Source organism: Rutidosis leptorrhynchoides, chromosome 8 (assembly GCF_046630445.1).
Source record: "Rutidosis leptorrhynchoides isolate AG116_Rl617_1_P2 chromosome 8, CSIRO_AGI_Rlap_v1, whole genome shotgun sequence".
NCBI classification, from domain to species: domain Eukaryota; kingdom Viridiplantae; phylum Streptophyta; class Magnoliopsida; order Asterales; family Asteraceae; genus Rutidosis; species Rutidosis leptorrhynchoides.
This window is the reverse complement of record NC_092340.1, coordinates 174932938-174951750: the sequence shown is the minus strand read 5'-3', so window position 1 is coordinate 174951750 and position 18813 is coordinate 174932938. Positions and strand designations below refer to the sequence as shown.

The 18813-nt window shown below is 36.1% G+C and overlaps 1 protein-coding gene across 1 annotated transcript; it reads right to left on the bottom strand.

Annotated features, from left to right (window-relative positions):
- Nucleotides 1-4872: 4872 nt before the first annotated feature.
- Nucleotides 4873-9495, bottom strand: LOC139861129 (guanosine nucleotide diphosphate dissociation inhibitor At5g09550-like). The gene is made up of 13 exons (XM_071849429.1): nt 9225-9495; nt 8155-8217; nt 7955-8038; nt 7444-7551; nt 7201-7370; nt 6981-7095; nt 6774-6854; nt 6328-6390; nt 6104-6202; nt 5898-6022; nt 5611-5821; nt 5426-5500; nt 4873-5051 (listed from the first exon to the last, which is right to left on the bottom strand). The coding sequence occupies exons 1-13, from the start codon at nt 9309-9311 to the stop codon at nt 4998-5000; spliced, it is 1335 nt and encodes a 444-aa protein (XP_071705530.1). The 5' UTR covers nt 9312-9495; the 3' UTR covers nt 4873-4997.
- Nucleotides 9496-18813: the final 9318 nt, after the last annotated feature.

Here is an 18813-nt window from a genome sequence, read left to right as displayed (position 1 = left end):
TACTTGCAGGGTGTAAACGTGAACTTATGTTATGTAATCACATTGGGCTTGACGAGCCCTCATTCGGACGGTTCGCTACCGTTAGCGGATGAAATATATTTTCGAGTATAGTGTATGTTCTAACACTACGTAACAGGGTACAAAACAGTTAAGTCTTGATAATTGGGTGCTCGCGAACATACTTTTGGAATACAAATGATTTGGATAATCAACTATATTAAATCTTGTGGTTCAAACACAACGTTACTATTACACCTATGATTTCACCAACGTTTTTCGTTGACAGTTTTCTATATGTTTTCTCAGGTCCTTGAACGCTAGGTGATACATGCTTCCGCACATTATTTTTGATACTTGCTTGGATGTCGAGTATACATGCATACGTGGAGCGTCTTTTGACTTAACTTAATTTGTGTCGCATATGTTTCAATTGTACTTAAAACGTTGTAACATGTTTAGTCGTTGAACTACTTTGTAAACTTTGAAACATCTTTATAATTGAAATGAATGCGACATATTTTGGTCAAACGTTGTTTTAAAGACTTATGACCACGTAACGGGACCTAAGTAGACGGCGCCGTCAATGACGATTTTGTCGGGTCGCTACAAAACGAAATAAGGAAATAACTTGCTGGCTACACAACATTTGGCGACCGCAAAAACCCAACTCACGATCGCGAAGCTCTTGTTCCAGACTCCAACAATTCGCTGGTGACTTCTGCGTAACCTGCATGTCTATCTCGCGACCGCGAGACTTTCAGTTCGATTTTCTTCCTTTTTCCTTCGTTTAAAATCTTCAAACCTCATCAAATCTCCCACTTCAAAGATTTTGAACGAACCATACACCGATCACCTGTCTTAACATTATTGAACCTACTCATCTATATTGCCAAGAATGCTTCTTGGGACACGCACATTCCAACCACGTTGAGCTAGCTGCTTTCGATACAGAGCATATCAACTACACTCGTCAAAACGTAGTCAACCTCGACTGTCAATTGTGTCGAACACCTACTACAAACTCTAGATCAGCTGATTATAGAACTCCATTTAAACACCGTCGGATAACCATCCGGGGCACGCCGCACTTCCACACCTTTGGAAGGAGACTTTCGGCGCTCAAACATCCGAGTAATAATCCAATCTTAGTTGCTAGCTTGGGTCATCTCGATTTCTGCGCCACCATCTTCTTACCCCAGAAGATCATCTTCTCACCCCAGAAGATCATCTTCTCACACTAGAAGATCCATTGAAGTATGGGAAACTTCAATTACAGGTTTCATATGTATGCATACACGTACAATAAATAAGTCAAACTAACTACATCATATCGATGTTCCCGGTCCCCTTTTTCCCGCGATTTCCTGTCATGGAACACGTACTTCCAACCATACCCGTAGCAACGCGTTTTTAATTTCATACATACACATTGCTACGTAAAATATGAATATGAAATCGTAAAGTACCGCCGCATCGCGCGGGCGGATTTTTCTAGTTAATCATCATATTCATAATTCATAATTTAATTACTCCGTATTAACTATTAACTATTAACTATTAAATTAAATAAAACCATTGATGAAAAGTGAAAACTTAAGAATCAAAACAGTATTACACCATTTTTATTTCACAAGGGGAAGTAAAAAAAGTCTTTCCCAAATCTCACTCAATTCCCACAACTTCTTTGATTAATTTGCTTCAGTGTACATCAATCTTTACATCTTTCAAATGGCGAATCAGCAACAAAGCTCAATCAAACCATGGATCCTTGAATTCGTCCCCTTTGTCGTTCTTGTTCTGATTGCCGCTCATGTACTCGCTTTGGTACACACCAATTTCTGTATTCCTTTTCAATCTTTCAATTTCAAGATCACAGCTTTCTGAAAATACTAACTATTTTTTATTCTGGGTGTTGATGTTTTTGGGGAAGAACAGGTTTATTGGATATACAGATTAGCTACTGAGAAGCTTCCTGGACGAAGAAAGAAGCACTAGAACTTGTACGTTTTAATTCTAATGATCTGATTTCGTGTTTTTGTTGTTCAATTTTTGGTCTTTTGTGTATGGATAGGGAACTTTAGGAGGTAGAATACAAAGTGTTCGATGAAATGTCTGAAAGAAAAATGTTTTCTGTTTGACAATTGAGCTAAAGGGTCTAATGAAAGTTTATGTAATGTGATGTTGTGAAAAGCTTTAGGTAATTTGATGATTTATTTGTGCATTTTAGGATGAATATTTGCATATCCACTTGCCATTTTAGAAAATATGTATAACAAACATTCAATGGTGTTGCACGAGTTTCACTCTAGATAGTCCTATTCTCCGATGGGATGATTGTTATTAGGTTGCAATCTTGTTATTGCACAAAATATGTATCTTACAGAATATATTATATTACCTCCGTTGCATTACAAGTGTCCACTTATTTGAAGAATTTCCCTTTCAATTTAAGAGGTACTTTCTTGTCATACAAAATTCCTTTTGCTGTTGCTCTCTCCTTCACCATCCTACTTTTATACAGTGGGTCACACCCTCATCTATCCTCCCCGATTTGTGGAGCATCGAGCCTAGGTATCTAAAGGAATCCTGATGTAGTAAGATCTAATCCCCAATTTGAATATTCGCTCTATCAGTGAGTTCTTGTTCGATCCTACAGAAAACACACCTAACATATACCAATTTCTGTCTGCTAATACGTAGACCATTTTGTTTAAACGCATCTCTCTATTGCTCAAGTCTTCTTTTTAGCTCATCCTGGGATTATGATACTAATACAATATCATCGGAAATTATCAAGCACCATAGGATGCTCTCCTGTATCCTTTAAGACAACTCATCTTGGATCAAAGCGAAAAGAAAAGGGCTAAGGGCAAATCATCTCTGATGTAAACCTACTTTTACCGGAAAGAACTTTATGTTTCCCATTCTCCTTCATATGTAAGTCTTCACCCCCTACATATCTCTAATAGCTTTTATATATCTACAAGGGATACCTCTACATTTAGGGTCTTCCAAATCAACTCACGCGGGACGCTATTTTACACTTTTTCTAAGTCGAAGGTTATGTGTAAGTTCTTTTGCTTTTCCCTGTACTTCTTCACAAGGCTCTTAATAATGTGGATTGCCTTAATCAAGAGCACCCTGACATGAAACTAAATTGGTTTTTAGACACCTTTGTCTCGCGTCTAAGCCTAGTTTCAATCACTCTCTCCCAAAGCTTCATAGTATGGCTAAGTAACTTTATACATTTATAGATGTTGCATATCTTTGCATCCCCCTTGTTTTTGTAGATGAGAATAACCTCGCTGAGTCTCAATTCTGTTGGCATTCTAGTGCTTCTAAAACTCGTGTTGAAAAGATTCATTAACCACCTAACCCATCATCGCCTAGGCACCTCCACGCCTCTATAGGAATCTGGTCTGGTCCTAGTGCTTTGTTTCTCCCCATCTTTCGTAGGGCCGATCTAACTTCTTCTTGGTTGATCCTCGTACAGAAATAGTTGTTTTGGTAACGTAGTACTGTATCACTTTCTTCTAGTTCTTCATTCCCCTCGAGACTTCCCCCATAAAAAAGAAATGAGGAATACTCTTCCCACCTGTTTCATAATTTTGTCTTCTACCACTATGCTTTGAGCAACTTCATCTTTGATATATTTAATGTTATCCATACCCTTCTTCTTCGCTCTCAAACTTTGGCTATCCTGCAGATATTATTTGCACCCGAGTCTAGTTTCCTATATAAGAAATTTTCATATGCTTTATCTTTTGTACCCGCAACGGCATCTTTTGCTTCTCTTTTTGCTACATTATATCTCTCATCCATCTTTGCAAAGAAGCTTATAATTAAATCAAATTAAAGTTGATTTTCTAATGTACCATTCGGTGGATTTAACTTAAATTATGTTTTAAATAGTGGATAAAGCTATAAGGCTTATAATTAAATCGAATGATTGGGTATACTTAAATTATATTTCAATAGTTGATTTATGCAGAGGACAAATTTGTTGAAACATTACAATGGTTTCCGTATAGGATAAAGACTTGAAGTTTGGAGAACATTCTAAATTTTCAAGTTATAAAAACAAGTGTGTGCTTATGCTTCGAGCAACATGTTTACTAATTGTAATAAATCTTCGACACTGTAAAAGACAAAGTTGAGGACTAATTGGTGTTACTTTGGTAAACCAATGTAATCGAACCAAATTGTGCAAACCTGTAGAGCATAATTTTTTTTCCTTCATGTGCACATCATATAACAACCAAAACGTAAACATCATAACTTTACACAACTTAAATATAAATCGATACTAAACGGTTCTAAAACCTATTTTTACCGTAACGATATTGAAGTCAGAAACCTTACCGGTACCAAACCGATTATATGGGTACTGTATTCGGTAATCAAGTTAAGGCAAAAAAAAAATTGCAGTACCAACCGGTTTGGTACGGTTTGATACCTTGCTCACCCCTATTAAAAAATATATCTGGTTAGGACCATAAAGATTCTTGGATGTTTTATATGATTTTTTTGGTGAAAAAACTTATGTTAAAATTGAAGCGATCCAAAAGATCAAAGGTTACAATTAAAGTAGACTTTTGCTACTATACTTAAAATGATCCTCGGATCAACTTGATAAACATACAATGATTAGAACTAAAGTAAACAACATTGATCCAATACAAACCAACCAAACTCCAAGTCACTAAGGATGGCTTTTGCTACTATGTTTTATATGCATTAAGCTTGATGATTGATGAATATTGAAGCCAAAATAAATTGCCTAATTTATTTTATCAAATAGCCATTAAAGCAAACCAGTATTCAACAAACATAACTAAGTCTGGAAGGAAAAATACACACTAATAATCATCTAAGGTACCATAACTCGAATTAGGTCACAAAGTTGTTCGGTATGTGATCAGAAAGAGGGAATAACAACACGTTGTCTTGATAATTAATTCGTCTTAATTCATTCAGAAATAAAATGCCAATTATAGCTACTCCTCATTGGAAGCACTTGCGGCACTAAGATCCACACTTAAGTCAAGAGTCTGTGACATCACAACATCAAATTATTAAATAAATGAGTTAATTGATCTTTAGCCATCCACAAATGAACATAGATAGATTCATCAACATATATGCAAGGTTGCAAAACTCGCTACTCGGGCAGTACTAGGTCGGGACTTTTGAGGGAGTACTCGGAAACTCAGGGAGCACTTAGTTGTTGACCAAGTTGACCTTGACCGATTTTGACCAAGTTTGACCTTGACCGATTTCGACCAAGTTTGATCTTGACCGATGTTGACCGAGTTTTGACCGATTTCCGAGTAATCCCAAGTTTTGGCCGAGCTTTGACTGAGTTGGACCGAGTTAAATATGCAGGGTGAAGATATATGAAGTGCAAGTCCAAGATAAAGGTTACCTTTCCGGTTATCTTGCTGTACATGGCAATCACATCTTCCACCGTGGACTCAAAATGTGTTGTTGCATCATAACTCTGAAGTAGGCAAGTTTTAAAATAAAGTTTTGACAAAAATTGAGTTATTATTAAGTTACAACATAATTTGAAAAAAAAAATGTGTGAAATATATATATTCAGTTACTCACAGTAGATATGTAACAGTTATCTTCCGCACCCTGGTTTGTGTGTTCATATCGGTCATAAGTATCGAAAAATATCTGATCCACGGGCCCAAGTAAATCGATCCCGGGTTTAAGTTCTGCCTCGGGATTATCTGTTTCTGCCTCTGTCGTCACAAAAGCTATGTACTTACCTTTTGGGGCTACATTGTGTGAATACGAGCAGCAGAACAGATACCTAGAATAGATTTAAGAAGGGTATAAGGGTAATTTTCTCATATCTAAATTGTGATAATATGTGCAGTGTTACATACATGTCAGATTTGCGGCCTAGTTGTTTTTGAGGGAGGATAACTTGGGTTGAATGAGCGTCGTTAGTATTTGGGATAGGATGACTCATGATGCATATCGCACGTGCTACTTTACCAACTTTCGTTACCTGTTGCAGTTAAACGGAATTAGCTTTTTTCGTAGCGAAAACAAATTTTTGAACGAATTTTTGCAATAGTTGATAGGTTACCTTGTCGGGTAAATATGAGGGATCACATACTACTTTTTTGCATTTAGCAGTTTCTCCTTCTGATGTCACACCGACTACTTTTCCATCTTCGAACTCTACCTGTAATATTTAGTACGCAAACCAAGTACGATTATTATAACAAGTGTCGTTTAAGTATTTTCAACTTGTATATATTTTTAAGAACGGTTCCGTACCAAAATTTTTTAAGGATATTGGTAGATTACCTTGCATTCTGGTTTGTTGAGCATGTAGGTGCCACCATAGACTGCACTTAAGCGAGCAAATGCCTGCCAAATGTTAATCGGATGTGTTTGAACTTAGTCTGTTGGCAAAGCGAGTCGAGTCGAAAACCCAGGTATACCCAAAAAACCTTAGTTGCCAAACCAAGGTTAAAAATTTCAAACATGTGTATAGGGCACGAGATCTGAGTATAAAAATATTATAATTATAATCTAACTTTGATCAACCTTGACTTTGACCGACTCAGACCCGACTTAGACCGGCTTTGATTGCCTTTGACCCAACTTTTTATTGTTGACCGACTAATTAGACTTATTTTGGCGAAACGAGATGGACTAGTCACGACACTGAGCAATCGGCAGACTAGCAGGCCTAGATGGCTGCTGTTTACAACACTGTGCCAAACTATATGGTGCAGATGTAGTTTTACCTGAGGCAATTCTCCTAGTCCGTAGAGGGGGTAAATATATGGCGAACCGCCTTGAAAGCGAGCTAATGACTCCGCATAAAGCTATTGAAGATATAAAAGGGAAATATCAGATTTAGATGATATATAATATATATAATATTTAAATATATTACATGAAAAATCACATCAATCTAGGATCTTTTTAGGCATTCATGTTGGATTCCTAACCTTAACTCTCTTGATAACATCTATAGCTGGCTGGTCCAAGTAACTGTCGTTCCTATAGAGTGCCAATGCATGCCCGATGAAATCAACAGTATTGTCATCTAACCCGTATTTTTTCCTACATTATCCATCAAGTCAAATATCCAAACATGGTAGCAATTAAGTTAAATAATATCTCTTATAGATTCGAAAAAAAAAAAGAACAATTAGGATATGAACATACGTAAGATCTCTTGCTGGCACTTTGGTGACATCCATTCCTTCGTGTGATTTTGGATCAGTGTCATCATAATCTTGAACATAAATGAAGAACTTTCGAGCACGACGCTTTTCAAACAATCCCATTAGAGGAGATTTAAGTGCTTCCACGTCATTTGCAGGTACTTTGTGAACCTGAAACAAGATATCAATATTAAGTCTAACAGTTTTAGAATAATTGCTAAATGTAAGAGTACCAGATTCATACCTTCCCTTTGTTGAACACAAAGCTACCATCAACAGCCTTGAAATTAAGGTATTTTGTGACATTAGTGTGAATTAGAACACGAACCAAAGTACCATTAGCCATCATAAACTGCCAAGTAATAATATTTAATTAATTAATAATAAAGAAAATAAGAGGATAGAATTGTGATGGAACAAATTATAACATTTAATGTTGTGGCAAAATTGCAAAAATCGCTACTAAATGAGTACTTGTCGGGACTTTTTAGAGTACTCGGCAACTCAACTCGGATGTTGACCTGACTTTGACCAGTTCTACTAGTAATCCCGAGGTTTGTCCGATTTTTCGAGTAATCCCGAGCTTTGACTGATTTTCTGAGTAATTCCGAGTTTTGACTGAGTTTGACCGAGTACTCATTGAATTGCAAAAACCGAGTATTCGCCAAGTAATTCCGAGTTATGTAATCCCGGTCACATTAATTTATAAGAATCGCATTAGCAACCGTGTTTTTTTCAAATGAAATAAGACATGCCTTAGGGACCATATCGACATTGTAATCTTTGCTTGACCCTAGTTCTTCAGGAGGTGCTTCATCGCCCTTGAATCGCTTCCAGAGCTATACAGAATTATTATATTATAGATATATTAATGTTAAATATTAAATATTAAATATTAATATTAAATGTCAATAATAATAGTAAAGATTTTAAGTGCATTGTTAGGATATAATACCTGGTTTAGGTTTAGTGAAGTTGACTCTCCTCCATAGTAGTCATTTCTATCCATGTGTAGCACCTGTACAAATTAGACAACTCTCTAATTTTCTATCTTCTCGCTAGTTTTCAATTAAATTCTGCTGAAAAAAAAAACACGATCCTTCCAACTACACCAACTACAATAAGAAAAAACTCTTTTTCAAAATCCAACTACACTAACCATCAAATTCAGTAAGAAAAAACTGTTTTTCAAAAAAAGCCACAACTGAAACTGAAACCAAAACCAAAACCAAAACCCAAACCCAAATTAAAACATGAACCTGATGAAATGAAAGTGAACTAACTGAGCGAAACCCTACTGATTACTGAACTAAACCCAAGCGCCCAACCATAAGTAAAACCTAGTCACAACTGGTCCATATAAGCTTGGTAGACTTGTTGTATTCTAAAGATTGGTTAACAAGAAGGTATTTTAGCTTTTTTGATGGTCACAAGAAGGTATTATAAGTAAAAATATCGTTTATGTAGACGTGGATAATTAATAATATTGGTTATTCCTGAATCCTGATTGATGGTGTTTGAGTGTACTGTACTGCATGACTTGTTAACAAGAAGGTTGAAAACAAACTTGATGTTATTTAGGGGATGTTTGGACTTTGGATTAGCTTATTTTTGGAGATTACGGCTTAAGCTTTATAAGTTTAATCCAATAAGCTCTAAAATGTATTTGGGTAAGCTAATGCGATTCTTTATAAGATAATAAGGTCACAAACATGTCTATCTTGAGATAGACTTTATTGATCTGCATCTCTGATACGTGCCCAACGGCCCGTGATTACAATTTTTGCATAAAGTTGGTCGATACATCCTAAAGACACTCTATAAATTACGATTTGGATTGATTGTAAGCACAAAATCGTCTAAAACTACAATTCTAAATAATCCAAATGAAATATTCCATTAAACAGATGTTAATTCAACCTGTATTAAAACAGATTAAGTTTCTATCATCATAATTTATGAATCAATAGGCATGACAAATAGATAAAAAAAATAAAATAAAAAATGAGTTGTGTGAGGGATTACTTTTAGGCCATCGACAGATAGGAGACCACTGAGGATGCATTCCTTGAGACCTGTTCCCAGAACTATGACGTCATATTCTTCATCCATTGCGATTCAGTTTAGGCTAACGAACAGAACATCAAATAAAAAAGAAATGATTTTAATTAATAAAATAAAAAAAGGTACAAGAAGAAATGAATTCAAGATATGAGATGGAATAGAAGGAGAGATAATCGGGCAATCGTTTTGATGAACAAGTCTTTCGGTTATGAATTATCCCGCCAAATTACAAGGATATTCTTTTACTACGTGGTAGGACACGCTTTTTTGTAGCTAAAATCTATTATTAGACTTTATATCAGACCATTCTCAACGGTAGAGAGAGAAAGCCGTCTTCAAGTCAAGTTAGTGAGGGCTCCGTTGGGAATGGGTATGCCCTCAGTAGCCCTCAACCGCCCTCAATTGTTTCGCCCTCACATTTGTTATCACAAAGCATATTACAGGACGAATGTGTTTCTCTTTCTTCTTTAATTTTGCATCATCTACTTCTATAACAAACTTGTAAACTAATTTATTTAATTGATTTTGTGGAGTATGTGATAGGGGTTGGTAGTAGTGTGTTATGGGAATATCATGGAAGTGGTGAGGAAGTGGAAAGAGAAAACTGATGTGACGCTGATGTAGCAGTGATGAAGGATGTCATGCTTGAGAGTGGTCTCATATGTTTACTTTTTGGCAAAAAAATGTGGAATACATGGCAAGGTCAGTTTATCATCTTTTTTTAATCATTGTGTCAAGTTTAATGTGTCAAATTCCTATATGGTTCATCAGTTTTTGATTTATAAAATTTCTTTACATAAATAAAATAAATACATACTTTATTAAAAATAAATATATTTCATTAAAATTCAACAATATATAAAATTTAACGGCTACATAATAATTTTATAAATTAAAGATGAACCAAAATTATTAAAAATAGAGATTACATAACAAACACTAATTCATAGGTCGAGATGCCGATGGAAGATTCCATATATGCTCGATTAAATCATCGGTAAGTTGGTCATGCACCGCCCTATCCCCTATTTTTTGTGATAATGTCTTGATCTCGTCCTCCATTCCTTATACGCTGGGGGCGATTCTCCATGTTCTCGGTAATAACTCTTTCGTCCCACTTACATAGTGCAAACTCATTGTCTTCTATAATCATATTACGTAAAATGGCACAACATTCCATTACCTTCACATCTTGTTTATTTGCATAATGCGTGCAGCAAGGCTTAAAATATGAAACCTACATTGAAGAACCCCAAATGCACTCTCTATGTCCTTTTGGGCACTAGCTTGAAATCTTGTGAACTTAATCCTTGGCTCATCTGTGGGACACGACATTCCTTTGATAAATGTCGCCCAATCGGGATATACATCATCACAAAGGTAATAACCTTTGGTGTATTGATGACCATTTACTTTAATGGTATGGATGAAGTTGTTCCGTTCTTTAGTTTATCAAAAATAGGGGACTGATTCAAAACATTTATAAATTGTTGGACCTGCCATCTCGAAAAAAGCTTATCAAATCCACAGTCATATGAAGCCACTTTTTCAAACATAATCGTCAGTTTCTTGTGATCACCCCTAGTGTATTCTCCTTTCAAAGCAACATGACAATTCTTCCACTCCCAATGCATGCATTCGATACTCCCAAGCATACCCTTGAAACCATGTTTTTCCTCGTGTGCATGTTATAATCGTGCAGCATCATGTGCAGTGGGAGATCTCATGTATTCACTTTTGTATAAATCGATGAAAACATTTTCGAAAGACATATTATTGATGTTTGATCACTCATTTGTAAATATTCATCGAACATATATTAGCTAGTTCCCTACGCCAATTGGTGTCTAGTCGAAGTACATTTCTGTAAAGTAGTAAACGACTGCCTACCGGTAGCATCGATACTTTCCGTAAAATTACTAACATGCTAGGATAATTACTAGTAGTTATACCTTGCGCTATTCGGAGGAATAATTGTATTCGCATATGAAGTAAATACGATGCTATAATTCTATAAACATTAAGATTATAATGTTTAGAAATGATAGAAAATAGATGTTTTGGTGTGTAAAAATGAGAAATAATAAGAGGTATTTTGAAGTAATAAAATTAATTAAATTTGAAAAAAGTCTAACGGATTTAAAGCTGTTTGAATACGGCTAGTTTTTGTCCACTAATCAAATTGCGTCACTTGTGCTTGACCCTTTTTACCGCCAGTCCCTCGACTAATGCCACATTTTTGTTACATCTGACGCATCGTTAACGACGTCGGGGGGTGTCAGATTTCGCCAAATCATATGACAGATTTCTTCTGACGCGCCGTTTAGAAGCGCAAAGATGCCTATGGAATGGAGACTCAGTTAGGTTATTCACATTTACAAGAACTAGGGAGATGCGCAAATATGTAGTAATTACAGAGGCATAAAGTTACTTAGTCATACTATGAAGCTTTGGGAGAGTGATTGAGACGAGGCTCCGACGCGAGACAAAGGTTTCAGAGAACCAATTCGGTTTCATGCCATTACACTCGTCGATGGAGGCGATTCATATCGTTAGAAGTCTTATGGAGAAGTATAGGGAAAAACAAAAGAACCTACACATGGCGTTCTTAGACTTGGAAAAGGCTTATGATTGTGTCCCGCGTGAGCTGATTTGGAAGACTCTTAATGTTAGGGGTGTCCCAAGTAGATATATAAGAACTATTACAGATTTGTACGAGGGGCCGAAGACTCGTGCACGAATGACGGTAGGAAACACTGAGTTTTTCCCTGTAGAGGTAGGTTTACATAATGGATTGACCCTTAGCCCATATCTTTTCGCTTTGATCCTAGACGAACTGACTCAAAGGATACAAGATAACATCCCATGGTGCCTAATATTCGCCGGCGATATTGTATTAGTTTCGGATTCCCAAGATGAGCTTAACAAAAGGCTAGAGCAATGGATGATCGCCCTAGAATCAAATGGCCTACTGATTAGCAGACTTAAATCGGAGTACCTTAGATGCGATATCAAGACGAGCGAAGAGGAACAAGAGGATATAATGGATGTCCGAATTGGGGATCAGATTTTACCTCCACAAGAGTCCTTTAGATATTTAGGCTCGATGCTTCACAAATTGAGAATGATAGATGAGGACGTGACGCATTGTATACGAGTAGGATGGTTGAAGTGGAGGGCAGCGAAAGGGGTGTTGTGCGACAAAAAGGTACCCCTTAAATTGAAAGGGAAATTCTTCAAGGTGGCAATCAGACCAGTCATGTTGTACGGATCGGAGCGTTGGCTAATGACGAAAGCCTAGGAAAGGAGGATGGAGGTGACAGAAATGAGGATGCTTAGGCGGGCCTGTGGTAAGACCATGCTAGATATGATACCAAATGAAGTTTTTAGGGGGAACTTGGAAGTTGGGAACATAACCAACAAGCTGAGGGAAGGACGACTTAGATGGTTTGGGCATGTTATGAGGCGCTCACTTTTAGCCCCGGTTTGGAGAGTCGAGACCCTCGTTGTTGGGGGCGTAAGGAGAAGGGGTAGACCCAAACGTAGGTTGGAGGATAGATTGAAGCTTGACATGAAAGAGCTTCTACTAACGGAGGACATGACTTCTGATAGGAGCATGTGGAGGAGTAGAATTAGAATAATTGAGTAAGTTACTTTTATTTTTTAGGCATATTAGAACTAGAATATAGACGCAAGAGCCATAGTTTTTTTTCAAAGTGTAGTGTATATTTATTTTACAACCATATATATAACTATAACTATATATTATATAACTACATTATATATATATATATATATATATATATATATATATATATATATATATATATATATATATATATATATATATATATATATATATATATATATATATATATGGTATCTGATTTTGCCTATATAGTTGTACATTGCATTATTGTTTTCATATTTCCCCGTCATATTTACTGGTTATTCGATGGTATGTATATGTATCTACGTATATGTTTGGTACCTATTGTTGGAAATATGTTCTCGGGTTGGCTACAGTTCGACCGTGGTTTGACCGTGGTACATATATTTCGAAGATATGCTCATGACATTAAATAATAAAAGTCCATTTATCCTATTCGGTCACACACAAAGGCTAATCGTAAAATTGTTTGATATACCTTCTAATCGGAAGTTAATTTATTAATCATTAGTTAATGATTTAATAAATTAAGTAAGTTTTTTTTATGTGTATACATATACTTACAAATCTAAATATGTAGAGATTTGATTAGATTTTGCAAATCATATTTTATATAAGATATAAGATTTGATATGATTTATAAAATATGATTTGATTTTGTAAATCTTATTTTATATAAAGATTTGATTTTGCAAATCTTTCCAAATCTTTATTTATTACATTTGTACTAGATGTATTAATTGTATCAATTATGTAATATATAATATCAAGTCTTGGTATTGGAAAAGTAATGAAAAAGATACAAAAACACACATACAAAAATGCTATTTTTCTTTCTTATTTTCAAGTAACCAAAATACTTGGAATCTATAATTGGGTTCGATTTTTGGTGGAAATAACGAAGAAGAAAATATCCGTTAAGTAGAAGGTATAGATCGAAGCAAGGTTGGAACTTTGGGTGTCTACCGTTTAGAGGAACTCTTCTTTGGGTTTTCAAATTCGATCTTCAAAAGGCTACAAATGTTGTATTCTAATCTTCTCTTGTTCGGTTTCGTTAATTTGTTTTGTTTGCCAAAGTTTTGTACAATGATCCGTGGAAGAGTATGATTTTGTAAAGTTTTAAAAATGCTTCCGCTCGCTTTGAATTTGTATCATACTCCAACAGTGGTATCCGAGCCATCTTGTACAAGTTTTAGCAAACTAATGTACTCTATGATAATCGGTTTTGATGAGTGTGTTGTGCATGATTCTTGGAGATGATTATGCATAACAAACATGCACAACTATTATCATGATTTGTGTATTTATGTTTCCTAAATAACATCTGAATCTTGAATTTTGGCAAAATGTTAAATGGTTAATCTCATTTTTAAAGTTTTTTTCAGCTTGAACAGTCTGTCTTTGATGGACTGTTTCGAGGCTTTAAACTCAATATTATTGTATGAGACCAATTGCATTTGAAAGCTAACTGAAAGAACTTAAATTTGAAAAATAATTCATCGAAAACGGACTAGAAATGAGTAAGATATGACCATCTGAAGTTGCATGTATGAATCTGCCAAAATTCGAAAATTTGATAAGGTAACTTGAATGTTGACTAAAAGTGATTCAAAGTTTAGGAAAATAAAGTACATAAATTATATTCATGTTTTACATGAAATGAGAAAATTAAAATTGTTAATTTTAGACTTTATGCTTTGTTAAAGTGGATAAATCTCCAACATGTTTTAATTCACTTAATATGTTTGTTTGGATGGTTTTGGCATGAAAACCATACTTACAAAATATGAAGTGGGTTTACATACATTAGTTATGTAAACAAGGATTGATATTTGTTATGTGCCATTAAGTGTTGTTTAAATCAATCCTTATCGAAACATGTTTCATAAAATGGATGTTTGGCACTCCATTTGTAATGTATATGATTGTTGTATGAAATCAGTAGTATTTGCCTCTATAAGACCCTTGTGTGAATGTTTGGTTGTGTGATTTAATTTATTATTTATTCGGGATGAATGTAATAATTTATTAAACGACTTGCATGTCGTATTTCTTATTTATTCGGGATGAATGTAATAATTATTAAACGACTTGCATGTCGTATTTCTTTTTCATATTGTATTTGTAGTAGTATAGAAAATAGAATAGTTATTTTGTAAAATAATGCAACCAAGATTGGAATCACGAAAATGATGTTCACAAGGCGGCCCATCCGAGCATATAATGGAGATGGCGGTTTTAGTGGGAGCCAATTCTCACACAAGGTTATGTCCCTAGTTGACCATGTTTTTCCATGTGTTGGCTCACCGGAAAAACGCATAGGACTCGAGGCATACTACCGATAATTGCGTGTCATGATTATTATTGTGTTCTTATTTGTCTATGCCATGCTAGCTAGAAAATTAGTATAGAAACAAAATACAATAATCATTTAAAATGGTTTGGTTAAAATTAGTTTAACAAACGCAACACGCAATACATAATTAGCAAATGTTTTAAAATGGAATAAACTACTTTTGCTAAAAGAAAACAAAACCCCGTTTTTAATGTAAATTTTACGCTACCCATGAGTAGTACACACATCCGAACCTTCTACCTGTTAGAGTTCGCGATACCCGAGAGTCTTGGGCGTGACTTTAGTTGGGTGTTGGGAAGGGTGAGGTGAATTTCGCGATACCCGAGAGTCTTGGGCCGGATTTCACGTGTATCTATCACGGACGGTTTACAATCTGAAATCGTGGTTCGCGGCAAACCCGCCACGAGGAAGGATTAGCGTAGAAGGGATTAAACATGCCAAGTGAAATAATTGATTATCACTAAATCCTGCAGAACCTAAGAATTTCATAATGGATGAAATTGGTAATATAGTTACCTACCTAAATAGCTTATGATTGGCGATCCGCGGTAAACCCGTCGTTACCATAAGTGAAATATGGATCTTAACCTTGTTAATTATAATTGTTTGAATATTGAACACACTTGGGTAATTATCTTAACAAGGATTAAACATATCAAACTAACTAATACAACTTACTTTAAAAATATGATAGATGTCTGCAACAAACACAAATCCTACTCCGTCATCAATCACTAATTTCTGCCTTAAAGGGCTCCTCGAAAAAGACAAGCTTACGGGCTTGAACTTCATGGACTGGCTTCGCAACCTAAGAATTGCTCTTAGGATGGAAGGAAAGATCAGGGCAATTGAGGAACCCTTACCGGCAGAACCCGGATCGAGATCTACTCAAGCGGCTAGGGACGAGTTTGAAAAACGTCGTTCCGAGTCTAATGAGGTAGCATGCTTGATGTTGGCGACCATGTCTCCGGAGCTCCAAAAGGACATGGAGAGCTTAGGGTCGTATGACATGCTTAACCAACTCAAAGACATGTTCCAACAACAAGCAAAGCAAGAAAGGTTTGACACCGTGAAAGCTCTCGTATCTTGTAAAATGGCAACGGGAAGTAGCGTTAGTGTCCATGTACTACAAATGAAAGGGTACATAGACCGACTGGAGCGCCTTGGTTTTTCCATAAGTCAGGAGCTTGCAACGGATTTTATCCTGAACTCGCTGACTAGTGCATATGAAGGATTCATTATGAACTATAATATGAACAATATGGAGAAAACAATCATGGAGCTCCATGGCATGTTGAAAACCGCTGAGGCTAACATGGCCGAAGCTAAACCCGCAACTACCGTCCTAGCCATTCGTGAAAGTGGGATCAAGAAGAAGAAAAACAAAACAAAGGGCAAGAACAAGGGCAAGGGTAAGGTTGGCACGTCCAACTTTAAACCTAAACCTAAGGTCATTGCTAACTCTTCTACTTCAAAGATCCCGCAAACCAAGTCTCCTGAAGAAGCAATATGCTTCCATTGTGGGGATAAAGGACATTGGAGGCACAATTGTACTAAGTACTTGAAGGAACTTAATGAACTACGGGCTAAGGGTGTCGCTGTACCTTCAGGTTTGTTCATGATTGAACTAAACAATACTACTATTTCTAATTCCTGGGTATTGGACACAGGATGTGGTACTCACATTTGTACAAATGTGCAGGGACTCACAAGAAGTAGGAAGCTGAAGACCGGAGAGCTCAATCTAATAATGGGGAATAAGAAAGTTGCCTCTGTTAACATGATTGGAGAATACAAGCTTTCTTTTGATACTGGTCTATGTATTGTTTTATCTAATGTTTGCTACAGTGCCGAAATGGCAAGAAATATTATATCTTTTGATGCTTTATTTAATGATGGTTTTCATTTTAGTTTTGATAATGGATCAATGCTTGTTCATAAAAATAGGATGTTTTATTTCAAGGCTAGTCCTTGTAAAGGCATCGTAGAAACCACAGCAAAGCTAAATGATAGTTCAATCTATAATGTTGATTCATCCAAAGACTTTTTGGATAAAATGTATCTATGGCATTGTCGTTTAGGCCATATAAACAAGAAACGCATGGCAAAACTTCAGTCAGATGGAATTTTAGAATCATTTGATGTTACATCATATGACGAATGTGAATCTTGCTTGTTAGGAAAAATGACAAAAGCACCTTTCACAGGAAACTGTGAAAGGGGTAATGATCTGTTGGAGTTGGTACACACTGATGTGTGTGGTCCATTCAGATCGCCTACTAGACACAAGGAACGATACTTCGTTACATTTACTGATGACTTCAGTAGATATGGTTATGTTTATTTAATTAAACAAAAGTCTGAAACTTTGGGAGTGTTCAAGGCATACCAAAATGAAGTAGAAAATCAACTGAACAAAAGAATTAAGATTCTCCGATCTGATAGAGGTGGTGAATATCTTAATGATGAATTTCGTGATCATCTACGGGGTTGTGGGATAATCTCACAATTAGCTCCTCCTAGAACACCACAACATAATGGTGTGGCTGAAAGGAGGAATCGAACATTACTTGATATGGTTCGATCCATGATGAGCTGCACAAAGCTTCCAATCAGTTTTTGGGGCTATGCCCTACAAACTGCCGCAAGGATCCTTAACCTCATCCCAACCAAGAAAGTTTCTAAAACACCTTATGAGATATGGCATGGTAAAACTGTGTCTCTCTCATATCTAAGAATCTGGGGTTGTGAGGCTTACGTTCGTCGTGAAGCTCAAGATAAACTTGAACCCAGATCCGAAAAGTGTTTATTTGTTGGTTATCCGACTGATTCTTTTGGATATTTGTTTTACAACCCTACTGAGAACAAAGTCTTTGTGTCCAGAAAGGGAGTCTTCCTTGAAAAGGATCTCATATCAAAAGGAACCAGTGGGAGCAAAATTGACCTTAAAGAAATTCAAGAATCAACCGACATGGAAACTGATATTGGAACCGATTCTCCTCAAGAGATCGACGAGCCTGCAGTTGAAAGAGAAACTGACCTAAAGCCACCACCCATACGTAGATCTGATAGAGTGCGTCGAACACCAAAGAAATATAATTTACACATATTTGAGGGTGACGACGAAAATATAAATTCTGATGAACCTATTACCTATTAGGAAGCAATGACAGGCCCCGAGTCTGTCAAATGGAAGGAGGCTATGGACAACGAGATCCAATCCATGCATGATAATCAAGTCTGGACCTTGATTAATCATATACCAGGTACTAAAACCATTGGGTGTAAGTGGATCTTCAAGAAGAATACCGATATGGATGGAAATGTACACACATTCAAAGCCAGACTGGTGGCTAAGGGTTACACGCAACAATATGGTGTAGACTATGATGAAACTTTTTCACCAGTAGCTATGTTGAAATCTATTAGAATACTTCTTGCCATAGCTGCATTTTATGACTATGAGATATGGCAAATGGATGTAAAAACAGCTTTCCTTAATGGTAAGCTAACAGAGGATGTGT

Excerpts from the sequence above, each read along its gene's own strand:
- LOC139861129 (XM_071849429.1), bottom strand. The coding sequence starts at position 9,311 with ATGGATGAAGAATATGACGTCATAGTTCTGGGAACAGGTCTCAAGGAA. Across the intron at positions 8,218-9,224 it reads TATCTGTCGATGGCCTAAAA|GTGCTACACATGGATAGAAA; the intron begins GTAATCCCTCAC and ends TAATTTGTACAG. Across the intron at positions 6,855-6,980 it reads ATGTTATCAAGAGAGTTAAG|CTTTATGCGGAGTCATTAGC; the intron begins GTTAGGAATCCA and ends TATCTTCAATAG.